Source organism: Ixodes scapularis, unplaced genomic scaffold, assembly GCF_016920785.2.
Source record: "Ixodes scapularis isolate PalLabHiFi unplaced genomic scaffold, ASM1692078v2 PGA_scaffold6__148_contigs__length_123643588, whole genome shotgun sequence".
NCBI lineage: Eukaryota > Metazoa > Arthropoda > Arachnida > Ixodida > Ixodidae > Ixodes > Ixodes scapularis.
In genome coordinates, this window is record NW_024609881.1 from 6622265 (window position 1) to 6649754 (window position 27490).

The 27490-nt window shown below is 50.1% G+C and overlaps 1 protein-coding gene across 1 annotated transcript in view; it reads right to left on the reverse strand.

The window, feature by feature from the left end:
• Positions 1-559: 559 nt before the first annotated feature.
• LOC8041029 (fatty acid synthase-like) overlaps positions 560-27490 on the reverse strand; it is a 198433-nt gene continuing 171502 nt past the window's right edge. Inside the window, 3 exon segments of the mRNA XM_040220578.3 lie at positions 560-676; positions 4217-4474; positions 5933-6190. Coding sequence (XP_040076512.1) covers positions 560-676; positions 4217-4474; positions 5933-6190 — 633 coding nt within the window.

A 27490-nucleotide genomic window follows, 5' to 3' on the forward strand; every position in this document is an offset into this window, starting at 1 on the left:
CGACGTCAAGATTTTCCCCATCAAAAACACGTCTCGTGTCTGTATGAAACCACAACATCTATAATGTTAAATACATAAGCACGCACTTATCATCTCAAGACACTGGCTTCACACGAGCTGTGCTACTCACGGGAAAGAGTAAGAAGAGAGGATGTTGGGGAGAAAAGCGACGGCGCCCACGCCTGCAACAAGCGTCCATGCCCACAATATGATGCGCTCGTTGCAAACTCAAACGTTCCAACTTCTCGGAACTATTTTACGCCGGTTTCTTTCGAGGTTGGGGATATGCACTGCGAGTCCCAGCAGGCCCCACACATCCTGGAATTCAATAGCTCTTTATTGCCGGCAATACAATCAACAAAAATACAATATGAGTATACATAAATGCACAGTAGTGGCAAAAATGCTGTTCGCGTCGTCTGTCTGCTGTAAAAAAGGAGAGGAGGGGGGGGGGGGGGGAGCACCGGAGGGACAACACACGAAAACAGCCAAGCGGCAGCGAGGACCGTTCCGCCGCAGTAGCCCGAGGATGCCGCCACTCTGGAATGGGCGGGTCGAGCTACCCCGTGACGACTTGTTGGGCAATCAGGTTGGCACACTCCAGAGCCCCTTTGCCCAGGATGAAGGTTTCATGGAGTCCCTCCACCACGTGGATGCGAACTTTTCCCTCGCAGCACTGCGAGAAAAACGAAGGACGTTCAGCCAACGCCAAGGAACAATCGGCCTCTGGAAAAAATGTGTCGACAACCCTGGATTAGGAGGGGGTTTCTTCGGATAACTTCAGCGCAGATGGCCCAGACTCGTTTCCTCGCAGTATTCCAATATATTACTGCTTAGAATTCAGCCGCATTCACTATACTTCATTCACCCTTCAGCTCACAGTGCGGTGGAGGCTGCATGCTGGTTGGACCAGTTGTAAGCTTTTCTTTCTCCACGTGATCACCCCGCCCATACTCACACAAAAAGAGTGGAGCCGGGCGACGAAAGGGGAGTGGAAAGGGAAATTGCACCACACCTGCGCCGAGATGGGTGTAAAGCAAAGAAATTAGTACGTTATTATGGTCGTTCCTAATATTTTAAAAGTTAAAGAAAAGTGGGACATTCGCTGCACTTGATCACCCGTATTCACCAGACGCGGGTAGGGCCTGTCTGACCACTGACTAGTGACGTCATCGACTAAAATGATCACGTGGCGAGCGATAGTCACCGCTAAGTGAGCGCTTGGTATTCTCCGGTCGTGTTTAGGGTTTATTCTCCCCGCGCGACTAAGAAGCCGACTAACAAATCTTAGTGATGGGGCAGGGCTAGTTTAGCCGGTGTTTAGCGGTTGACTAGCGGCTCAGCGCCATGGCCGACTCGTACCACCGCTGACCGCCACCGCTAGCGAAGCAGTTACTGTCTCGAAACGCTGGGGGACACACCAAGAAAGAATTGGAGGAGCAAACATTGTATAAATAGCCATCTTAAACGGTCAGAGATGCCGCCAAAGAGATCTCAGCAAGGCGCTGGACGACGAGAAAATACGCGTTTACGGGCGCTTCCATAATTATTTATGTCGCTGGCAATGCGGCTGCTGTGATTCTCCATTGCGTTTTCTTCCGCACTTTTTTCTTTGTAAAACTCTCTCTCGGACAATTATTCTCTTATTGTAACTTTCTTTTTCCTGACAAACATTTAAATATTAGTTTTTATAGAATAAAATGCCCATTTACGCAGCGGTGTTTAAGTACGCGTAAACGTGACCTATATTTTTATGTCACTTCCGCTAGTTAGTTCTGACTAGATAGTCACCCGCTCGCTTCGAGCTCGTGAATACCGCAGAACTAGTCGATCCTTAGTCGCTGAATTTTTCTCTTAGTTCGCGACTACATAGACGCGATACTAACTTTAAAACAGCGCTAGTTTGTCACGACTGGTGAATAGGGTTGCATAGGTTTAGGCGATGAAGGAACACCTACAAGGAGATGAGGAATGCCGCGATGTCGCTCTTTGACAGTGCGAACCAACCGGCGAGATCCATTGATAGTGAGCATCAACCGCTCTGGCCGGTTGATCGCCGACATCGTCTAAATTTGCGGACAATGTCGGCGATGTCGAGAACTAAAACTTCCGAGAAAACTTTGCAGAATACTAAGATTGCGGCTAGTGTGGTTAGACAGAACCAGGGTCGTGTACTCCTGACCAGATCACTCGATTATCACATCCGCCACATGCCTTTGTGCCGTGACTGCAGAGTAGAGTGTCAATTGTGCCACTCTGCGTGTACCTTCATCTCACCAGAGTGCGTGGATCGGGCTTCACCCCTTTGCATCGGAGTGCTATGGGCAGCGGCTGACCTGGGAAAGCGCCTGGGTTAGCGCGATGGGCACGCAACATATGCTCAGGATTATTACAGGTACACCTTATTCGTCCTAATTGTAAATTAATGTGTAATAAAAAATGAAAATAAAAACTGAGCCCGGGGTAGGTTCTTAGGGGACAATTTGACAGAAATTTTATTTACATCCTAAATAAAGGTTTTATTTAACCTGCAAGCTAATTATCAACCAGTGAAGTGTTAAACTAGAATTCACTTTTCATCCTTCTTTAGTACCAATTATAAGTGAAACTTACTCCCAAAGCCTTATTTCTAAAAAGAGGACTGTAATACTTTTGCACCGTACCTCTTCTTATCACAAAAGGTAATATGTAATATGCACTAGTCTCAAAGAGGAACCCTCGATCACTATCATAAATTAATTAATTTAGAGATGCAATCACTTTTTATCTTGAAAGGGACGCCTTAACAGATGTTGGCATCTTCTCCAAAAGCGTCAGTAGCTGCTACAGAACAAGCTACAAAACGTCAAATGCCGCTTCCATCACTGGGATTGGCTCTGCGAGCACGTAGGTTTGGCCCCATTGTCAGCTTAGGGGTGTACGGTGTATAGGCACAGCTCTGGCAAGTTATACCATTCCGTTCCGGTGGTTAGCACTCTATCGTTGAGGTAGAACCCAGCATGCCAGGTTTTTTACTCTATTAATTTATACCCGAGGAACACACCTTGCTCGGATGTTGCGGACGGACGAAAGCAGGCACGGAAACAGCAAACGCGCGAGGCACAGCCAACCCAGACTCTGCGTACCAATCGTTAGTCCGCGACTGTTTCGCCGACATTCTCAACTTTCCTACGATTATAACCAGCGATATTAAGTTGAATGTGGCATACATGTAGGACCCTGGAACAATGGTAGTGCAAGCTGTAAACACAGCAGTCCCCCCATTACCCAATCACACACAGACAGCATGTACAACCCCCTTACTTTATGCATCAGGTAGCTGAACAGGCTTTGCGCCCCGGTCTTTGTCCGGATGTGGAGCTAACGTAAATTTGTTTTTAAGATCCTCTCCAAATTGGTGAGCACTGGTTCGGTCCCGAATGACGTTATTTCGGACCATCCACTTCAAGGCTGCTTCATACACTCGCGACTGGTTCCGAACGACTGCATTACAACCTCACGCGATATCTCGTGGCCAGAAAATACGCTGGCACGCTGGCGCCATCTATGAGGCAACCCTGGAACTGCATTTTACGACATTGAAGCTTTTGCAGTATTTGCGGGATGAAACGTCCGTACTACGAGAATGGTTGTTTATACAATTTTCAAAAACTTTTCAAACAAATAGCGAAAGAATGATGCGCGCAGAAAACGGTAAATATACGAAAATCGCGAGTGATCCACGGCTATTGGCAGCAGTGGTCTCCTGATCGTAAGGAATCGCAAAGAGTGGCAACGCACTGAGTTGCAAGCAATCGCAAGTGTATGAAGGACCCCTGACGCTTCGGTCCAACTGCTAATACAAAAGACAATCTGCAGCCGACGACGTCTTCTTCCTTGTAGGACGGCGCACTCACATTGGTCATGCAAAACCTCGGACAGGTTCGAACGTGCGCATGACACGATACACTTGAGGCGTTTCCGTAGGTAATTCTGTCATCGCGTCTTCAGTGAACAAAACCGGTTCCTTCTCTCCATTTCCATACTCTCGCGCACTTTTTTCTCCTATAACCTAGGAGCGGGTGTCTAGACCCCCCCAGAAAAGAGGAGGTGTCTCGCCCCCTCAAATGAAAAGTGGGAATCGAGTTGCCCCCTTTCTGGTCGCTCGTCAGCCTTTAAGGCGCGACCGCGCGCAGATTCCAAAATCGGGCGGGAAACGTCACCGAACGCCACGCACCTCGGAGAGGCCGTAGTCGGGGGGAAGCTGCATGGCCACCTTGCGGGGCCTGGAGGGCTTGACCAGGGTGACGTCCCCCCGGAACTTTGCCGTGGGGGCGTATGCGCTGCCGGCCTTGAGGAAATCATAGAAGGCGCTCGTGGCTAGGGCGATGTCCTCCCGGCTGGGGCGAACGTCGGGGATGCCCGCCAGCAGCAGGTCCGTGGCCGCCTCTTGCTTCGCCTCCCACGTCGGGTACTGCACCATCTGCCGCTTCACCTGCGGCCGCACGCACGGGACCAGAGTGTAAAATAGACAGGTGGGGAAACGAGAGCCAAATGAGCGACCGGATTGTGTCCCCCTCGGGTTTCTCTCTTTCTGTGGCGCCACCTATGTGGAGCACTACGAACTCTTACTCCGGGTGGGCGACCGGTGGCGACCGTCTAAACTGACAGAGATGGTTTCTTGTGGATTTTCAATAGAGGACTGTCGTGCTCTCGGTTTATTTCGCGTACTTTTCCATAGAGTTCCATGCAATTCCGATTCCAATTTTTTTTCCTCTCGCCGCAGCGCCATCTGTCGCAATTCGGGGGTACCCGCAAGCAGACGAGTACACAATCCGGTCACGACGCTGCGGTAGGCTTCTATGGGCAGTTTCCCCACCTGTCTATCTTACACCCTGCACCGGACGTAGCACAAAACACTCCTTTCTACGAAACCTTTCGCTACGGTGGCTGGAATGCGCCTCCGATCAGTACGGCGCGCTCGTTGCATCCAACAAAGCGACCTCTCGATTTCCACCGGATGACGTTCTAAAAGTCTCCCGCTGTCGCCGGCCACGATCCTGGCAGTGTCACGGCAGCGGAGGTGGAGGAGACAGGCGTTCGTTCCGCCTCAGGTCCCTCTCCGGCTTGAAAGTCCACGGAAGCGTCGGCAGTCAGGAGCTGTGACGATACGACGACGGCGACGCTCACAGTCTCGCGCCTTATGGCGGGACTCCTTCGTCCAACTGCCAGCATCGCGACATCCGGCAGCGCGACACTCCGGCTTTTGTGACGTCACTTGCTGCCGCTTGGAGGCCACTTTTGATGCCCTGTGATGGGAACTACAGTGTGCCAGAATACGCAGGTTTTTAAGAGCAGCATTTATATGGTGCTTCACCATAAATAGCGTCAAATTACGGCCTTTAGGTGGCGCTTTGAAGGAGGGAGGAACAGAATAGGATAGAAAGAATAGGATATGGGTTAGGTTGAGGTACAATGCCTCGACTGCATTTCCGACTTTCGTATTCGTCATCGTTTCTATCCAAGCATCGAGAGTGGCACGAAAGTGGCAATAAATTGCGTCAGGAGCACGTGTCTAGAGATCCTAGTGGTTTGTCGTAAACATATTGCTGAACACAGCGAGCGAATGGAAGTGTTGCCATGGACGCGTCTATCCATCTGGCGTCTGCTTCATTTTCCATCGACTCTCTGTCTGCAGAGCGGCCTGCAGCATGACGGGCGTCTGCCGCACCCACTTCCGCTGCCGTGCCGCAGCCAGGATTGCGGCAGGCAACAGCAGGTCACTTCTATGACACCGTCGCGCGGAAATATAGGACCACTTTCGAAGACTTCCCAAACACACCAGTCGGAGAATGTTAGTCATTCTAGTTCAGGTAAGGGTTCGGTTAGATTAGGTTAGGTTAGGGTAGTGTGGGCCCAGCTTTGCTCTTAATAGCTTGCAAAGGGCGCCCACCTGAAGGAAATCGATGTCTATGTACTGCGCAAGGAAGGCGCACAGGAAGAAAGCCTCCTCCTCATGAACGTCGGTGTAGCGGCTACGGTGGTGCACCTTGTGCACCTGGATGTACTGGGGCGCCCCGTCGAGGAGCACCAGGCTGCCCACAGGGGCTCCTGCCCGCTGCAGCTGCACCGCCATCTCAAAGGCTACTGTGGCCCCAAACGAGTAGCCCACAATGTGGTAGGGCCCTTGGCGCTGCACCTCCACTAGCCGCTGCACAAAGGTGAAGGGCCACGTGAGACAACGGAAGCGGGACTACGGCAGACTCATTATTTCAAACTTCAGAAAGCCAAGAATTTTGTTTCAATTATCGAAAGTTTCAATTATCAGACATTCATCTAGATTAGATGCGAGATCAAATTATGACTTGCCACATGAACGGCTACATGTACAAAGCAGATATTTAATGATTTCCTCTGCGTAGGTCTACAAATCATAAGCAGGTGTGCACGCATTAAACATTCGTGAAATGTGCGACATAACTATATTTATCCCACAAAGAGGGTTATCGTGGACGGTTTAGACAGCACAAGACAACTCAAATCAAAATTAGGTTTGTTCACTGGATGAAGAAGTTGTCTAATGTGACCTTTTAGGAAGGTGACACATGAGCGATGAAAATGGACACCACAGGGCAGTTTTCATAGCGACTTGCGCGGACGCTGTGATGTGAACCTATGCCATGTCGCCACGTCACAGTGACCGCGCAAGTTGCTGTGGACATTTTCGCGTGGTGCCCGTTTTTAGAGCTCAGGTGTGCCCTGCTGGAGCCCCGTTGAGTGCGCTACTCACTGAGCAACGGTGCACCGCGGAGAAGCAACACGTGCGGAAGCAAACTCCGCGAGTGTTGCCACTCTGCAGGGCCACGGGAAGAAAAAGTATTAATTACACGAAAACTGCGTTCGAATAAAGAAGTTTTGGAATTAAGCACAAGTATGAAATATCCGAGTTTCAACTATCACGATGCTTACGGACGGCCCTCTGGCGGCAAAGCCGGAATGGGTCGTACAGCTAACCTATTTTCTGCACAAATGGAACCCGAGAATACTTGAATAAAACGCCGCTGTCCAAGAGGCTGATGATGCGTTTGCATTAGTACCCGCATGACAGAGAAAAGTAGTCTAGGAAATCGCGTACCGCCGCCGATTCGCAATTTCCCACGTGGTCCGTCAACAACCCAAGTCCAGCCTGGTTCTTTCACGAGAGAGAGATTCCACTCCCCTCTTATTGGTAAATAAGACACAACGCTCAAAACACTCAATCTAAACTACAAATAAACGCGACGTCACACAAATATTCACAAACGCAAGCAAAGCTAAGGCTAAACACAAAAAAGGTCCCCAGGCCTCGTGTCCCGCGATTACCCCAGATCCCGTCGCACGCACTTGCCTGTCCCAGAGCCCGCCGGAGTCCTAAGAGACTTTCGCCCCCGGTCCCCTCGTCTATATCCAACACCTCCTAGAAGTGAAGGCCGCAGTGCTCTTCTCGTGACGTCGCAAAGGAAGGAAATCGGGGGCGAGCGTCGAAGCGAAGGCAACGCGCGTGGATCGACCGCCGTAACGCGCTTTTAGTCACATACGCGTGTATTATTAGGTAAAATTAAAGCGGCACGTAGCAACGGGTCTCGAAAACATTTTATTACACGAACAAAATATTACACCGCTAAAGAATTGGTATGAAATGGCACGAAGTAGGCGTATAAGAGAACACATTGAGTTACGCCATTATTGCTGTAGGAATGCATATTTTATACGTAAATACTCCTAGAAAAAGGCGAGACACGCAGTGAATGATCACAGCAAAACAGATCACAGTTAAAACTCAGGTAGATGTAGCTAACGCGGACACGGCAAGACAAGTGTCACTTACGATCATCTAAGCGATGTTATCACGTGCAGTCACTGAACTCTTGCATCACACCCTAGCCACATGGCAAAAGCAATGTAATTTCTATCGAATGACATTATGGGGTCGACAAATCAGCTTGCCACGCTCTTATAATCACTCAAAACCGCGAGCTGTCAAGTCCCTTATAATTTAATGAAAATATATTAACTTTTCCGTGTGGCACGGATACTAAACTTACTATTTACAGTCCACTAATTTACTTCTCCCTATGGGCTCGAGCTACCTTACAACAAAATATAACTTGTTTTGTACAGAATTTACAATTACATTAATACAGTTACGATTCTAGTATAAACGCGGTAAAGGCAATAAAATAACATTAGTATAAATAAACACATAGACACAAACAACGCACTTCGTATAATCACAGAAACTTGGTATTCACCTTTCACTGAACACTAGAATATTATCACGCATATTTACACCATGTCTACGCAACCGCACACGTTTAAAGACGATTTTCGGCCAAGTGTACACCCTATTAAGTTGGCTTGTTCCTTCGTTATAGCGTCAACTTATCTTTATCTGCCTCGTGCTGTCACCCTTTCCACCACCCGTCAAGCTCGGCTCGTGCCTGGCTAAGGTTGGTCAACTTCAGAATCACCCAAGAAGTGACATCTGGTGGACAAGACGTCTCCGTGGTCTAAAGGACTGTGGTTCATCGCAGACGCGAGATTTGCGGCCAAGTGTACACCTTACTAAGTTGGCTTGTTCCTTCGTTATAGCGTCAGCTCATCTTTATCTGCCTCGTGACGTAATCCTTTCCGCTACCCGTCAAGCTCGGCTCGTGCCTGGCTCCGGTTGGTCGACTTCAGAATCACCCAAGAAGTGACATCTGGTGGACAAGACGTCTCAGTGCTCAAAAGGACTGTGGTCTATCTAAGACCCGGAATTTGCGGCCAAGTGTACACCCTACTAAGTTGGCTTGCTCCTTCGCTTTAGCGTCAGCTCATCTTTATCTGCCCGTGCCGTCTCCCTTTCCACCACCCGTCAAGTTCGGCTCGTGCCTGGCTAAGGTTGGTCAACTTCAGAATCACCTAAGGAGTGACATCTGGTGGACAAGACGTCTCAGTGCTCAAAAGGACTGTGGTCCATCACAGACGCGGGATTTGCGGCCAAGTGTACACCCCACTAAGTTGGCTTGTTCCTTTGTTATAGCGTCAGCTCATCTTTATCTGCCTCGTGACGTAATCCTTTCCGCTACCCGTCAAGCTCGGCTCGTGCCTGGCTCCGGTTGGTCGACTTCAGAATCACCCAAGAAGTGACATCTGGTGGACAAGACGTCTCAGTGCTCAAAAGGACTGTGGTCTATCTAAGACCCGGAATTTGCGGCCAAGTGTACACCCTACTAAGTTGGCTTGCTCCTTCGCTTTAGCGTCAGCTCATCTTTATCTGCCCGTGCCGTCTCCCTTTCCACCACCCGTCAAGTTCGGCTCGTGCCTGGCTAAGGTTGGTCAACTTCAGAATCACCTAAGGAGTGACATCTGGTGGACAAGACGTCTCAGTGCTCAAAAGGACTGTGGTCCATCACAGACGCGGGATTTGCGGCCAAGTGTACACCCCACTAAGTTGGCTTGTTCCTTTGTTATAGCGTCAGTTCATCTTTATCTGCCTTGTGCCGTCAACCTTTCCACCTCCCGTCAAGCTCGGCTCGTGCCTAGTTAAGGTTGGTCAACTTCAGAATCACCCAAGAAGTGACATCTGGTGGACAAGACGTTTCAGTGCTCAAATGGACTGTGGTCCATCACAGACGCGGGATTTGCGGCCAAGTGTACACCCCACTAAGTTGGCTTGTTCCTTCGTTATAGCGTCAGTTCATCTTTATCTGCCTTGTGCCGTCACCCTTTCCACCTCCCGTCAAGCTCGGCTCGTGCCTGGCTCCGGTTGGTCGACTTCAGAATCACCCAAGAAGTGACATCTGGTGGGCAAGCCGTCTCAGTGCTCAAAAGGACTGTGGTCCATCACAGACGCGGGATTCGCGGCCAAGTGTACACCCTACTAAGTTGGCTTGTTCCTTCGTTATAGCGTCAGCTCATCTTTATCTGCCTCGTGCCGTCACCCTTTCCACCTCCCCTCAAGCTCGGCTCGTGCCTGGCTAAGGTTGGTCGACTTCAGAATCACCCAAGAAGTGACATCTGGTGGACAAGACGTCTCAGTGCTCAAAAGGACTGTGGTCCATCACAGACACGGGATTTGCGGCCAAGTGTACACCCTACTAAGTTGGCTTGTTCCTTTCGTTATAGCGTCAGCTCATCTTTATCTGCCTGGTGCCGTCACCCTTTCCACCTCCCGTCAAGCTCGGCTCGTGCCTGGCTCCGGTTGGTCGACTTCAGAATCACCCAAGAAGTGACATCTGGTGGGCAAGACGTCTCAGTGCTCAAAAGGACTGTGGTCCATCACAGACGCGGGATTCGCGGCCAAGTGTACACCCTACTAAGTTGGCTTGTTCCTTCGTTATAGCGTCAGCTCATCTTTATCTGCCTCGTGCCGTCACCCTTTCCACCTCCCGTCAAGCTCGGCTCGTGCCTGGCTCCGGTTGGTCGACTTCAGAATCACCCAAGAAGTGACATCTGCTGGACAAGACGTCTCAGTGCCCAAAAGGACTGTGGTTCATCACAGACGCAGGATTTGCGGCCAACTACTAAGCCGGCCCTACTAAGTTGTCTTGTTCCTTCGTTATAGCGTCAGTTCATCTTTATCTGCCACGTGCCGTAATCCTTTCCGCTACCCGTCAAGCTCGGCTCATGCCTGGCTCCGGATGGTCGACTTCAGAATCACCCAAGAAGTGACATCTGGTGGACAAGACGTCTCAGTGCTCAAAAGGACTGTGGTCCATCACTGACGCGGGATTTGCGGCCAAGTGTACACCCTACTAAGTTGGCTTGTTCCTTCGTTATAGCGTCAGCTCATCTTTATCTGCCTCGTGCCGTCACCCTTTCCACCTCCCGTCAAGCTCGGCTCGCGCCTGGCTAAGGTTGGTCGACTTCAGAATCACCCAAGAAGTGACATCTGGTGGCCAAGACGTCATAGTGCTCAATAGGACTGTGGTCCATCACAGACGCGGGATTTGCGGCCAAGTGTACACCCTACTAAGTTGGCTTGTTCCTTCGTTATAGCGTCAGCTCATCTTTATCTGCCTCGTGCCGTCACCCTTTCCACCTCCCGTCAAGCTCGGCTCGTGCCTGGCTCCGGTTGGTCGACTTCACAATCACCCAAGAAGTGACATCTGGTGGACAAGACTTCTCAGTGCCCAAAAGGACTGTGGTTCATCACAGACGCAGGATTTGCGGCCAAGTGTACACCCTACTAAGTTGTCTTGTTCCTTCGTTATAGCGTCAGTTCATCTTTATCTGCCTCGTGCCGTAATCCTTTCCGCTACCCGTCAAGCTCGGCTCGTGCCTGGCTAAGGTTGGTCAACTTCAGAATCACGCAAGAAGTGACATCTGGTGGACAAGACGTCTCAGTGTTCAAAAGGACTGTGGTCCATCAAAGACGCGGGATTTGCGGCTAAGTGTACACCCTACTAAGTTGGCTTGTTCCTTCGTTATAGCGTCAGCTCATCTTTATCTGCCACGTGCCGTAATCCTTTCCGCTACCCGTCAAGCTCGGCTCGTGCCTGGCTCCGGTTGGTCGACTTCAGATTCACCCAAGAAGTGACATCTGGTGGACAAGACGTCTCAGTGCTCAAAAGGTCTGTGGTCCATCACAGACGCGGGATTTGCGGCCAAGTGTACACCCTACTAAGTTGGCTTGTTCCTTCATTATATCGTCAGCTCATCTTTATCTGCCTCGTGCCGTCACCCTTTCCACCTCCCGTCAAGCTCGGCTCGTGCCTGGCTCCGGTTGGTCGACTTCAGAATCAGCCAAGAAGTGACATCTGCTGGGCAAGACGTCTCAGTGCCCAAAAGGACTGTGGTTCATCACAGACGCGGGATTTGCGGCCAAGTGTACACCCTACTAAGTTAGCTTGTTCCTTCGTCATAGCGTCAGCTCATCTTTATCTGCCTCGCGCCGTAATCCTTTCCGCTACCCGTCAAGCTCGGCTCGTGCCTGGCTCCGGTTGGTCGACTTCAGAATCACCCAAGAAGTGACATCAGGTGGACAAGACGTCTCAGTGCTCAAAAGGACTGTGGTCCATCACAGACGTGGGATTTGCGGCCAAGTGTACACCCTACTAAGTTGGCTTGTTCCTTCGTTATAGCGTCAGCTCATCTTTATCTGCCTCGTGCCGTAATCCTTTCCGCTACCCGTCAAGCTCGGCTCGTGCCTGGCTCAGGTTGGTCGACTTCAGAATCACCCAAGAAGTGACATCAGGCGGACAAGACGTCTCAGTGCTCAAAAGGACTGTGGTCCATCACAGACGCGAGATTTGCGGCCAAGTGTACATCCTACTAAGTTGGCTTGTTCCTTCGTTATAGCGTCAGCTCATCTTTATCTGCCACGTGCCGTAATCCTTTCCGCTACCCGTCAAGCTCGGCTCGTGCCTGGCTCCAGTTGGTCGACTTCAGAATCACCCAAGACGTGACATCTGGTGGACAAGACGTATCAGTGCCCAAAAGGACTGTGGTCCATCACAGACGCGGGATTTGCGGCCCAGTGTACACCCTACTAAGTTGGCTTGTTCCTTCATTATAGCGTCAGCTCATCTTTATCTGCCACGTGCCGTAATCCTTTCCGCTACCCGTCAAGCTCGGCTCGTGCCTGGCTCCGGTTGGTCGACTTCAGAATCACCCAAGAAGTGACATCTGGTGGACAAGACGTCTCAGTGCCCAAAAGGACTGTGGTTCATCACAGACGCAGGATTTGCGGCCAAGTGTACACCCTACTAAGTTGTCTTGTTCCTTCGTTATAGCGTCAGTTCATCTTTATCTGCCTCGTGCCGTAATCCTTTCCGCTACCCGTCAAGCTCGGCTCGTGCCTGGCTAAGGTTGGTCAACTTCAGAATCACGCAAGAAGTGACATCTGGTGGACAAGACGTCTCAGTGTTCAAAAGGACTGTGGTCCATCACAGACGCGGGATTTGCGGCTAAGTGTACACCCTACTAAGTTGGCTTGTTCCTTCGTTATAGCGTCAGCTCATCTTTATCTGCCACGTGCCGTAATCCTTTCCGCTACCCGTCAAGCTCGGCTCGTGCCTGGCTCCGGTTGGTCGACTTCAGATTCACCCAAGAAGTGACATCTGGTGGACAAGACGTCTCAGTGCTCAAAAGGTCTGTGGTCCATCACAGACGCGGGATTTGCGGCCAAGTGTACACCCTACTAAGTTGGCTTGTTCCTTCATTATATCGTCAGCTCATCTTTATCTGCCTCGTGCCGTCACCCTTTCCACCTCCCGTCAAGCTCGGCTCGTGCCTGGCTCCGGTTGGTCGACTTCAGAATCAGCCAAGAAGTGACATCAGGCGGACAAGACGTCTCAGTGCTCAAAAGGACTGTGGTCCATCACAGACGCGGGATTTGCGGCCAAGTGTACACCCTACTAAGTTAGCTTGTTCCTTCGTCATAGCGTCAGCTCATCTTTATCTGCCTCGCGCCGTAATCCTTTCCGCTACCCGTCAAGCTCGGCTCGTGCCTGGCTCCGGTTGGTCGACTTCAGAATCACCCAAGAAGTGACATCAGGTGGACAAGACGTCTCAGTGCTCAAAAGGACTGTGGTCCATCACAGACGTGGGATTTGCGGCCAAGTGTACACCCTACTAAGTTGGCTTGTTCCTTCGTTATAGCGTCAGCTCATCTTTATCTGCCTCGTGCCGTAATCATTTCCGCTACCCGTCAAGCTCGGCTCGTGCCTGGCTCAGGTTGGTCGACTTCAGAATCACCCAAGAAGTGACATCAGGCGGACAAGACGTCTCAGTGCTCAAAAGGACTGTGGTCCATCACAGACGCGGGATTTGTGGCCAAGTGTACACCCTATTAAGTTGACTTGTTCCTTCGTTATAGCGTTAACTCGTCGTTATCTGCCTCGTGCCGTCACACTTTCCACCACCCGCCAAGCTCGGCTCCTGCCTTGCTCCGGTTGGTCGACTTCAGAATCACCCAAGAAGAGACATCTGGTGGACAAGACGTCTCAGTGCCCAAAAGGACTGTGGTCCATCACAGACGCGGGATTTGCGGCCAAGTGTACACCCTACTAAGTTGGAGTGTTCCTTCGTTATAGCGTCAACTCATCTTTATCTGCCTCGTGCCGTCGCCCTTCCCACCACCCGTCAAGCTCGGCTCGTGCCTGGCTCCGGTTGGTCGACTTTAGAATCACCCAAGAAGTGACATCTGGTGGACAAGACGTCTCAGTGCCCAAGAGGACTGTGGTCCATCACAGACGCGGGATTTGCGGCCAAGTGTACACCCTATTAAGTTGGCTTGTTCCTTCGTTATAGCGTAAACTCATCGTTATCTGCCTCGTGCCGTCACACTTTCCACCACCCGTCAAGCTCGGCTCCTGCCTTGCTCCGGTTGGTCGACTTCAGAATCACCCAAAAAGAGACATCTTGTGGACAAGACGTCTCAGTGCCCAAAAGGACTGTGGTCCATCACAGACGCGGGATTTGCGGCCAAGTGTACACCCTACTAAGTAGGAGTGTTCCTTCGTTATAGCGTCAACTCATTTTTATCTGCCTCGTGCCGTCGCCCTTCCCACCACCCGTCAAGCTCGGCTCGTGCCTGGCTCCGGTTGGTCGACTTTAGAATCACCCAAGAAGTGCCATCTGGTGGACAAGACGTCTCAGTGCTCAAAAGGACTGTGGTCCATCACAGACGCGGGATTTGCGGCCAAGTGTACACCCTACTAAGTTGGCTTGTTCCTTCGTTATAGCGTCAACCCATCTTTATCTGCCTCGTGCCATCACCCTTTCCACCGCCCGTCAAGCTCGGCTCGTGCCTGGCTCCGGTTGGTCGACTTTAGATACACCCAAGAAGTGACATCTGGTGGACAAGACGTCTCAGTGCCCAAGAGGACTGTGGTCCATCACAGACGCGGGATTTGCGGCCAAGAGTACACCCTACTAAGTTGGCTTGTTCCTTCGTTATAGCGTCAACCCATCTTTATCTGCCTCGTGCCGTCACCCTTTCCAGCGCCCGTCAAGCTCGGCTCGTGATTGGCTCCGGTTGGTCGACTTTAAAATCACCCAAGAAGTGACATCTGGTGGACAAGACGTCTCAGTGCCCAAAAGGACTGTGGTCCATCACAGACGCGGGATTTGCGGCCAAGTGTACACTCTATTAGTTGGCTTGTTCCGTCGTTATAGCGTCAATTCTTCGCTATCTGGCTCGTGCCGTCACACTTTCCACCACCCGTCAATCTCGGCTCCTGCCTTGCTCCGGTTGGTCGACTTCAGAATCACCCAAGAAGAGACATCTAGTGGACAAGACGTCTCAGTGCCCAAAAGGACTGTGGTCCATCACTGACGCGGGATTTGCGGCCAAGTGTACACCCTACTAAGTAGGAGTGTTCCTTCGTTATAGCGTCAACTCATCTTTATCTGCCTCGTGCCGTCACCCTTTCCACCGCCCGTCAAGCTCGGCTCGTGCCTGGCTCCGGTTGGTCGACTTTAGAATCACCCAAGAAGTGACATCTGGTGGACAAGACGTCTCAGTGCCCAAGAGGACTGTGGTCCATCACAGACGCGGGATTTGCGGCCAAGTGTACACCCTACTAAGTTGGCTTGTTCCTTCGTTATAGCGTCAACCCATCTTTATCTGCCTCGTGCCGTCACCCTTTCCACCACCCGTCAAGCTCGGCTCGTGCATGGCTCCGCTTGGTCGACTTTAGAATCACCCAAGAAGTGACATCAGGTGGACAAGACGTCTCAGTGCTCAAAAGGACTGTGGTCCATCACAGACGTGGGATTTGCGGCCAAGTGTACACCCTACTAAGTTGGCTTGTTCCTTCATTATAGCGTCAGCTCATCTTTATCTGCCTCGTGCCGTAATCCTTTCCGCTACCCGTCAAGCTCGGCTCGTGCCTGGCTCAGGTTGGTCGACTTCAGAATCACCCAAGAAGTGACATCAGGTGGACAAGACGTCTCAGTGCTTAAAAGGACTGTGGTCCATCACAGACGCGGGATTTGCGGCCAAGTGTACATCCTACTAAGTTGGCTTGTTCCTTCGTTATAGCGTCAGCTCATCTTTATCTGCCACGTGCCGTAATCCTTTCCGCTACCCGTCAAGCTCGGCTCGTGCCTGGCTCCGGTTGGTCGGCTTCAGAATCACCCAAGAAGTGACATCTGGTGGACAAGACGTCTCAGTGCCCAAAAGGACTGTGGTCCATCACAGACGCGGGATTTGCGGCCAAGTGTACACCCTACTAAGTAGGAGTGTTCCTTCGTTATAGCGTCAACTCATCTTTATCTGCCTCGTGCCGTCGCCCTTTCCACCACCCGTCAAGCTCGGCTCGTGCCTGGCTCCGGTTGGTCGACTTCAGAATCACCCAAGAAGAGACATCTGGTGGACAAGACGTCTCAGTGCCCAAAAGGACTGTGGTCCATCACAGACGCGGGATTTGCGGCCAAGTGTACACCCTACTAAGTAGGAGTGTTCCTTCGTTATAGCGTCAACTCATCTTTATCTGCCTCGTGCCGTCGCCCTTCCCACCACCCGTCAAGCTCGGCTCGTGCCTGGCTCCGGTTGGTCGACTTTAGAATCACCCAAGAAGTGACATCTGGTGGACAAGACGTCTCAGTGCCCAAAAGGACGGTGGTCCATCACAGACGCGGGATTTGCGGCCAAGTGTACACCCTACTTAGTAGGAGTGTTCCTTCGTTATAGCGTCAACTCATCTTTATCTGCCTCGTGCCGTCGCCCTTCCCACCACCCGTCAAGCTCGGCTCGTGCCTGGCTCCGGTTGGTCGACTTTAGAATCACCCAAGAAGTCACATCAGGTGGACAAGACGTCTCAGTGCTCAAAAGGACTGTGGTCCATCACAGACGTGGGATTTGCGGCCAAGTGTACATCCTACTAAGTTGGCTTGTTCCTTCATTATAGCGTCAGCTCATCTTCATCGGCCTCGTGCCGTAATCCTTTCCGCTACCCGTCAAGCTCGGCTCGTGCCTGGCTCAGGTTGGTCGACTTCAGAATCACCCAAGAAGTGACATCAGGTGGACAAGACGTCTCAGTGCTCAAAAGGACTGTGGTCCATCACAGACGCGGGATTTGCGGCCAAGTGTACATCCTACTAAGTTGGCTTGTTCCTTCGTTATAGCGTCAGCTCATTTTTATCTGCCTCGTGCGGTAATCCTTTCCGCTACCCGTCAAGCTCGGCTCGTGCCTGGCTCCGGTTGGTCGACTTCGGAATCACTAAAGAAGTGACATCTGGTGGACAAGACGTCTCAGTGCCCAAAAGGACGGTGGTCCATCACAGACGCGGGATTTGCGGCCAAGTGTACACCCTACTAATTTGGCTTGTTCCTTCGTTATAGCGTCAACCCCTCTTTATCTGCCTCGCGCCGTCACCCTTTCCACCGCCCGTCAAGCTCGGCTCGTGATGGGCTCCGGTTGGTCGACTTTAAAATCACCCAAGAAGTGACATCTGGAGGACAAGACGTCTCAGTGCCCAAAAGGACTGTGGTCCATCACAGACGCGGGATTTGCGGCCAAGTGTACACCCTATTAGGTTGACTTGTTCCTTCGTTATAGCGTCAACTCATCGTTATCTGCCTCGTGCCGTCACCCTTTCCACCACACGTCAAGCTCGGCTCTTGCCTGGCTCCGGTTGGTCGACTTTAGAATCACCCAAGAAGGGACATCTGGTGGACAAGACGTCTTAGTGCCCAAAAGGACTGTGGTCCATCACAGACGCGGGATTTCCGGCCAAGTGTACACCCTACTAAGTTGGAGTGTTCCTCCGTTATAGCGTCAACTCATCTTTATCTGCCTCGTGCCGTCGCCCTTCCCACCACCCGTCAAGCTCGGCTCGTGCCTGGCTCCGGTTGGTCGACTTCAGAATCACCCAAGAAGAGACATCTGGTGGACAAGACGTCTCAGTGCCCAAAAGGACTGTGGTCCATCACAGACGCGGGATTTCCGGCCAAGTGTACACCCTACTAAGTTGGCTTGTTCCTTCGTTATAGCGTCAACTCATCTTTATCTGCCTCGTGCCGTCGCCCTTCCCACCACCCGTCAAGCTCGGCTCGTGCCTGGCTCCGGTTGGTCGACTTTAGAATCACCCAAGAAGAGACATCTGGTGGACAAGACGTCTCAGTGCCCAAAAGGACTGTGGTCCATCACAGACGCGGGATTTCCGGCCAAGTGTACACCCTACTAAGTTGGAGTGTTCCTTCGTTATAGCGTCAACTCATCGTTATCTGCCTCGTGCCGTCACCCTTTCCACCACCCGTCAAGCTCGGCTCTGTGCCTGGCTCCGGTTGGTCGACTTCAGAATCACCCAAGAAGAGACATCTGGTGGACAAGACGTCTCAGTCCCCAAAAGGACTGTGGTCCATCACAGACGCGGGATTTGCGGCCAAGTGTACACCCTTCTAAGTTGGAGTGTTCCTTCGTTATAGCGTCAACACATCTTTATCTGCCTCGTGCCGTCACCCTTTCCACCACCCGTCAAGCTCGGCTCGTGCCTGACTCCGGTTGGTCGACTTTAGAATCACCCAAGAAGTGATATCTGGTGGACAAGACGTCTCAGTGCCCAAAAGGACTGTGGTTCATCACAGACGCGGGATTGGCGGCCAAGAGTACACCCTACTAAGTTGGCTTGTTCCTTCGTTATAGCGTCAACCCATCTTTATCTGCCTCGTTCCGTCACCCTTTCCACCACCCGTCAAGCTCGGCTCGTGCCTGGCTCCGGTTGGTCGACTTCAAGCATCACACAAGAAGTGACATCTGGTGGACAAGACGTCTCAGTGCTCAAAAGGACTGTGGTCCATCGCAGACGCGGGATTTCCGGCGAAGTGTATACCCTATTAAGTTGGCTTGTTCCTTCGTTATAGCGTCAACTCATCGTTATCTGCCTCGTGCCGTCACCCTTTCCACCACACGTCAAGCTCGGCTCGTGCCTGGCTCCGGTTGGTCGACTTTAGAATCACCCAAGAAGGGACATCTGGTGGACAAGACGTCTCAGTGCCCAAAAGGACTGTGGTCCATCACAGACGCGGGATTTCCGGCCAAGTGTACACCCTACTAAGTTGGAGTGTTCCTCCGTTACAGCGTCAACTCATCTTTATCTGCCTCGTGCCGTCGCCCTTCCCACCACCCGTCAAGCTCGGCTCGTGCCTGGCTCCGGTTGGTCGACTTCAGAATCACCCAAGAAGAGACATCTGGTGGACAAGACGTCTCAGTGCCCAAAAGGACTGTGGTCCATCACAGATGCGGGATTTCCGGCCAAGTGTACACCCTACTAAGTTGGCTTGTTCCTTCGTTATAGCGTCAACTCATCTTTATCTGCCTCGTGCCGTCGCCCTTCCCACCACCCGTCAAGCTCGGCTCGTGCCTGGCTCCGGTTGGTCGACTTTAGAATCACCCAAGAAGAGACATCTGGTGGACAAGACGTCTCAGTTCCCAAAAGGACTGTGGTCCATCACAGACGCGGGATTTCCGGCCAAGTGTACACCCTACTAAGTTGGAGTGTTCCTTCGTTATAGCGTCAACTCATCGTTATCTGCCTCGTGCCGTCACCCTTTCCACCACCCGTCAAGCTCGGCTCGTGCCTGGCTCCGGTTGGTCGACTTCAGAATCACCCAAGAAGAGACATCTGGTGGACAAGACGTCTCAGTGCCCAAAAGGACTGTGGTCCATCACAGACGCGGGATTTCCGGCCAAGTTTACACCCTACTAAGTTGGAGTGTTCCTTCGTTATAGCGTCAACTCATCTTTATCTGCCTCGTGCCGTCGCCCTTCCCACCACCCGTCAAGCTCGGCTCGTGCCTGGCTCCGGTTGGTCGACTTCAGAATCACCCAAGAAGAAACATCTGGTGGACAAGACGTCTCAGTGCCCAAAAGGACTGTGGTCCATCACAGACGCGGGATTTCCGGCCAAGTGTACACCCTACTAAGTTGGAGTGTTCCTTCGTTATAGCATCAACTCATCTTTATCTGCCTCGTGCCGTCGCCCTTCCCACCACCCGTCAAGCTCGGCTCGTGCCTGGCTCCGGTTGGTCGACTTTAGAACCACCCAAGAAGTGACATCTGGTGGACAAGACGTCTCAGTGCCCAAGAGGACTGTGGTCCATCACAGACGCGGGATTTGCGGCCAAGTGTACACCCTACTAAGGTGGCTTGTTCCTTCGTTATAGCGTCAACCCATCTTTATCTGCCTCGTGCCGTCACCCTTTCCACCACCTGTCAAGCTCGGCTCGTGCCTGACTCCGGTTGGTCGACTTTAGAATCACCCAAGAAGCGATATCTGGTGGACAAGACGTCTCAGTGCCCAAAAGGACTGTGGTCCATCACAGACGCGGGATTTGCGGCCAAGAGTACACCCTACTAAGTTGGCTTTTTCCTTCGTTATAGCGTCAACCCATCTTTATCTGCCTCGTGCCGTCACCCTTCCCACCACCCGTCAAGCTCGGCTCGTGCCTCGCTCCGGTTGGTCGACTTCAGAATCACGCAAGAAGTGACATCTGGTGGACAAGACGTCTCAGTGCTCAAAAGGACTGTGGTCCATCACAGACGCGGGATTTCCGGCCAAGTGTATACCCTATTAAGTTGGCTTGTTCCTTCGTTATAGCGTCAACTCATCTTTATCTGCCTCGTGCCGTCACCCTTTCCACCACCCGTCAAGCTCGGCTCGTGCCTGGCTCCGGTTGGTCGACTTTAGAATCACCCAAGAAGTGACATCTGGTGGACAAGACGTCTCAGTGCCCAAAAGGACTGTGGTCCATCACAGACGCGGGATTTCCGGCCTAGTGTATACCCTATTAAGTTGGCTTGTTCCTTCGTTATAGCGTCTACTCATCGTTATCTGCCTCGTGCCGTCACCCTTTCCACCACCCGTCAAGCTCGGCTCGTGCCTGGCTCCGGTTGGTCGACTTTAGAATCACCCAAGAAGTGACATCTGGTGGACAAGACGTCTCAGTGCCCAAAAGGACTGTGGTCCATCACAGACGCGGGATTTCCGGCCAAGTGTATACCCTATTAAGTTGGCTTGTTCCTTCGTTATAGCGTCTACTCATCGTTATCTGCCTCGTGCCGTCACCCTTTCCACCACCCGTCAAGCTCGGCTCGTGCCTGGCTCCGGTTGGTCGACTTTAGAATCACCCAAGAAGTGACATCTGGTGGACAAGACGTCTCAGTGCTCAAAAGGACTGTGGTCCATCACAGACGCGGGATTTCCGGCCAAGTGTATACCCTATTAAGTTGGCTTGTTCCTTCGTTATAGCGTCTACTCATCGTTATCTGCCTCGTGCCGTCACCCTTTCCACCACCCGTCAAGCTCGGCTCGTGCCTGGCTCCGGTTGGTCGACTTTAGAATCACCCAAGAAGTGACATCTGGTGGACAAGACGTCTCAGTGCCCAAAAGGACTGTGGTCCATCACAGACGCGGGATTTCCGGCCAAGTGTACACCCTACTAAGTTGGAGTGTTCCTTCGTTATAGCGTCAACTCATCTTTATCTGCCTCGTGGCGTCGCCCTTCCCACCACCCGTCAAGCTCGGCTCGTGCCTGGCTCCGGTTGGTCGACTTTAGAATCACCCAAGAAGTGACATCTGGTGGACAAGACGTCTCAGTGCCCAAGAGGACTGTGGTCCATCACAGACGCGGGATTTGCGGCCAAGTGTACACCCTACTAAGTTGGCTTGTTCCTTCGTTATAGCGTCAACCCATCTTTATCTGCCTCGTGCCGTCCCCTTTCCACCACCCGTCAAGCTCGGCTCGTGCCTGGCTCCGGTTGGTCGACTTCAGAATCACGCAAGAAGTGACATCTGGTGGACAAGACGTCTCAGTGCTCAAAAGAACTGTGGTCCATCACAGACGCGGGATTTCCGGCCAAGTGTATACCCTATTAAGTTGGCTTGTTCCTTCGTTATAGCGTCAACTCATCTTTATCTGCCTCGTGCCGTAATCCTTTCAACCACCCGTCAAGCTCGGCTCGCGCCTGGCTCCAGTTGGTCGACTTCAGAATTACCCCAGAAGTGACATCTGGTGGACAGGACGTCTCAGTGCTCAAAAGGAGTTGTCGTCCATCACAGACGCGGGATTTGCGACCAAGTGTACACCCTACTAAGTTGGCTTGTTTCTTCGTTACAGGTGAGTAATCAGAACTTGATTTTTCCTTTTGCTTCGGAATATTCTTCGAGTTTTTGTGGCCGCAAATCCGTGCAAATCTTTGTGAATCTCTGAGATTCGTTGGTACTTGCATGGGGGTTGACTTGGGGTCGTACAGAGTTTGTATTGGATGTCTTGTTCTGCGAAAAAGAAGCCGTGCTTTTCGTTCGCATCGCCATGTTTTGAACGTCAAATCAATATGCCCCAGCACGAAAATCCTGCTTCTGCCATTATGCATTGTACAACTGTTGCTTTGCGCGGGAGGTGTTGAGGCTAATCCGGAACCTGACAAGATGGATCTGGTCTTGGAGTCTATTCAGGGTGTCATTGCTTCGAACGAAAAGAACCAGAGAGAAACTACAGGTACACTACCGGGCATTAACGCCGGAATCGCAGACATATTACGGCGCGTGTCGCATCTTGAAAAATCTCTTAGCGAGGTTACTCACTTAAAAGAAGAAGTAAAATCTCTGAATCTGATGGTTTCTAATTTTAAAACAGAGATCGAACGTATCATCACCAGGCAACACAGAACGGAAAATGTAATTAGTTTTGTTTATGACTTAAACAATCGTTTTCGTAAAAAGAACCTAATAGTGAAAGGCCTATCTGAACAGGAACGTGAAACCTGGAACGACACAGAGAAAAACGTTCACGCGTTCTTCTTAACCCATCTAAGCATCACCTCCAGTGAAATCGAGCGCGCGCACCGGATTGGGAGGCCTAGGTTTGGGACACATAGGCCGATAGTTATAAAATTTCTAAGTTACAAACGCAAGTGCGAGGTCTTACGCAATGCTCCCAGGTTAAAAAACCTGATATCCCCCAAAGTCTGGATTAGGGAGGATTTTTCGCCCAGTGTGCAGCTTGCGCTCAAAAAACGTCGTGACTATGCGAAAGAAAACCGAGGTACAAATATATTCCGACTATCATACGATAAGCTTACATTGAACGATGTTGTTCACTCTTACGATGCAAACAGTGATCTGGTTATCTAAATTTTCCGAGGAAATACGATAGGCCACCGGCCATGACCTCAAAATAAATATAAAACCAACTCTTGCCCACTACGCATATTGGCCCGCTCTTTTTCCTGGTAGCCAACTTCCGCAGTCTATTGCCGAAGCAAGATGACTTGATGGCTTGTATTGACTCTTGCTCTGCTGATGTTGTTTTGGGTACGGAAACCTGGTTTATTTCGAATATTGCGAATTCAGAGCTGTCTCTTGCTAATTCGTTTTCTATTTATCGCAAAGATCGAACTGGTACCAGAAGAGGCAGAGTTATGGCAGCTGTCAGAAACACCATTCCATTCTCTTTGCTTTTCTTTCATTGCGCTCTCGAAATTTTATGGATTACCGTTAAACCATCTTTTCAGTCGTGTTTCATCAGGGCGTGTTACAGGATTCCTAGCTCCTCCAGCCGACTTAGTTGAAAATATAACTACAGTTATAGACGAAGTTGATTCTAAAATCCTTCAGAGCCCTCTCATATCAGCTGACGATTTTAACTACCCCGGTATTCATTGGGCTAGGGTGCCTTGACGTGCGCTTCGCATAGAGTGATGCCAACTGCCTGTTTCCCTTTCCCACTACCCTCTTCCACCGCTATTTTGTTCCTCTCATTGTTTCCCCGTGCGCCGGAAAGTGGCCTTTGTGTCCATCGGTCCTCCCATCCGAGGGGGAAAAGGCTAATCCTCCCTCTGTGGGTTCCACAACGCTGTTCCGAACTTGCGAGATAAGGTGCCTGTTTCCGGGATGGTTATAAGCCCCATAGATTATCGCCAAGAACCAAAATGGCAGCTGGTTTGTCGACGAGTGGTATTACAAAGGGTGGCATCACCCTACAAAACGCACATGAAGGCTCCCTAGATTGGGCTGCATGTACATCGTCCGCTGAAAGCCCCCCAAAAATTGAGTGCCGGAAAGTGTTGGAAATGGCCGACTATACTTTAATATACTGCAAATGATTACCACGTCTACACGTGAACATGCAGTTTGAGATTTAATTTTCACCACCCATCCCGAGCATGCATCTGTACGCGTCATCGACAAAATTAGTGATCATCGTGTTATCCACTGCGATTTTGCCCTGACTCTAAACAAACAGGACCAAACCAACAAAGAAATCTTTGATTATATGAGAGTTGATACGGAAACTTTGTATTCTGTATTAAGGGAATTTTCTAGCACATTCCTGAGTGGGTTTGATGAACGGACTTTAAACGACAATTGGACCCTGTTTCGGTATAAGCTACTGGAGGCTCAGGCTGAATGTGAATACCCACTATAAAAATCACCCCTAGCCTGTACAAACCATGGTTTACGACAAGAATTAAAAGCTACCTACAAAAGAAAATGAAGAAACGTCTGTACAGTCGTGCCGTGCTTTCACACAGTCAGCACGATTGGACCATTTATCATGCTCACTCAGTATTCTGCAAAAACAAAATAAAAATGCCAAGCAACTTTTTTTCGATGACGATGTCTGAAACATGCTTCGATCCGTCGCAAAAACGTTTTGGAAAGTAATAAATTCAAAGCCAACTCCAGTATTACCTTGTATTATTGATGACGACCGGATCAGTACAAACTTCACATCAATTAGCTGTTGGTTTTAATACTTTTTAGCAGTGTTTCTACTGAGGAGAACGTGTTTCCAGATCCTACTTGTATTCCTTCACTTACCGAAAACATAATGAACGATATTGTCATTTCTAGTTACGGAGTTGAGTGTGCCATTGATGGTTTGAAAACCAACTCTAGCCCAGGTCCCAACGAAATATCTACTAAGCTTTTAAAATTAACCAAACACATAGCTGGAGTTCTACTGTGCAGACTGTTTCAACAATCCCTCTTCAGTGTCAACTACCTGATGACAGGAAACTTGCTCATGTCATTCCAATTTTCAAAGCCGGAGATAAAAATAATTTCAATAGCTACAGGCCCATATCGCTCACTTCCGTTTCGTTTAAAATCTTTGAACATATACTTTCATCACAGGTTATTACCTAATTACCTTCAAAACAGCCTTCTTTTCTCTAATCAGCATGGGTTTCAACGTGGTCATTCCTGCGAAACACAACTATTTAAATCGATTACTGACCTTCACCTTTCTGTTCACTCCTCTTTTCCTACCGATGCTATTTATATTGATTTTGCTAAAGCTTTTGATCGGGTTCCCCATGACAGACTTATATACAAATTAGAAACTATGAATATAAACACTTCTGTTAATAAGTGGTTAACTGCTTTTTAGCAAACCGCTCTCAATTTGTTGTAATTAACAAGTGTGTCTCCTCCCCTATTCCGGTGAAGTCTAGCGTCTCTCAGGGCTCCGCCCTCGGTCCGGTATTGTTTCTTTTATATATAAATGACCTTCACTCTAACATTGAATCTACTACACGTCTCTTCGCGGACAATTTCGTCATTTATCGGGTCATTTCTAACCCCTTGGATTCGCATACCTCAACGGGACCTATACACTGTCCAGCAATGGTGCACCACATGGTTTATGCAAATAAACACTAACAAAACTAAAGCTGCTACTTTTACAACGAAATTACAAATCACTCATCACGCGTACATGATTGGAGAGGACCGCGTTGAAAATGTTGCGTCAATTAAATACCTCGGCGTAGACCTAACAGCTAACTTATCATAGAACCTTCATATTGAACATGTAACCCGCAAAGCTTCCAGAACTCTTGGTTTTCTTAAACGCTCTTTATTTCAAGCTAAGAAAGAAACTAAACTCCTCGCCTATGTTACCCTCGTCAGGTCGCAGTTGGAATATCCATCCATCATATGGCACCCCCATCAGCTTTACTTAACCAACCATATTGAGGCACTTCAATATAAAGCTGCAACATTTATAACCCGCGAGTTCTCCCGTACTTCCAGTGTGTCGAGCATAAAACATAACCTCAACCTAACCCAACTGCAGTACAGACGATGTATTGCTCGCATGTGATTTTTCTACAAGATCTATCATAGATCGTCTCCCTTTAGGAGATGATTCAATCAGCCTGCACATCGTATTTCGTCTCGCGTAGATCATCACTTTAAAGTATCGCCCATCTTTGCCCGCACTAGCTGGTTCAAGAATTCCCTCCTGGTTCTTGTCATCTCCGAATGGAACAGCCTGCTCAGAGAGATCGCATTAATCACTTCCCCTGATATGTTCAATATTTCTTTAAGTAATATGTACCAACTTATATAGTGCTGCTTTGTATCATGTTTTCATCCTGTCTTCTTGTTGTTTATATTGTTTATTTCTTCTTTAACATTGTTTATGCCAACTATGTAATCTTTTTTTTTACATGACCCAATTGTGTTAAACGTTTTACTATCGCTTCCCCCCATTGTAATACATGTTTTGGCCCTTTAGGGTAAATAAATAAATAAATAAATAAATAAAAATGTAAATGTCATTCTATCACGAAAAAGAACACAAACCGACTGCAGCGTATTACTCGCGTCCCACATGACCAAGAGAGCCCGTAAACAGTTGTTTCTCACCTGTCGATCGTATCCATACGTCCCACAATATCTGACACACAAAAAAAATTGAACACAAACTTTAAGTCTCTCTCTATCGAGAGAAAGGTCTATCGATAATCGACCAGTGTCATCGTTGGCTAGTCACCACACATGTCACTCAAATCGCAGCAGGACCTGTTCCGCGAATCCACGTAAATGCCGTATTATCAAGCGAACACAAAAAACTATCCGAGACTGCGGTGACGACAAAAAAACGACGGCTAGGAGGATCAAAAGAACTTTATACACACACACGAGAGCAGCGGCAGCAGTGTGGGAGGCTTACCGTTGACGACCCATCTCTTGCTCGTGTGCGATACCTGCGGCGATGACTGGATTTTTTTCGGTTCCCTTTCATTCTGAAAGTCTCAGCCTTCTTTTTAAGGCAGTCAGCAGCTCACACACAACGTAAATTTACCAAAATCTGAGCCAGTACGAGGGAAGGAAACGTCGCAGCGGACCGGTTCATTCGAAAAGTGTTGGGAGCTGCTGGACTGCACGTAGTCCCGCGGTTACGGGGATAATCATGAATATAAACTCGGTACTTTCAGCCTTGGTAGCGCGTTGTATATTACGTTTGTACAAGACTGCGCTTTTAAAACATATATTAATGTCGGATAAACGCTCATGAACACCACCGTGCCACTCTACTAGGAACGTTTATTTCACGTCGATGCCAGAAATTTTTTCACGTGTTTGCATCATGGACTTCTTTTTCCGACATTGTGACCATGGGCGTACCAACCGGGGGAGGGGAGGGGGGGCAAGGGGAGCGCTTGCCCCCCCCCCCCCCCCCAGTTCTCAGAGTGGGGGGGCAAGGCATGTGTTTTGCCCCTCCTAAAACAGCCGCCATTGGGCAGGG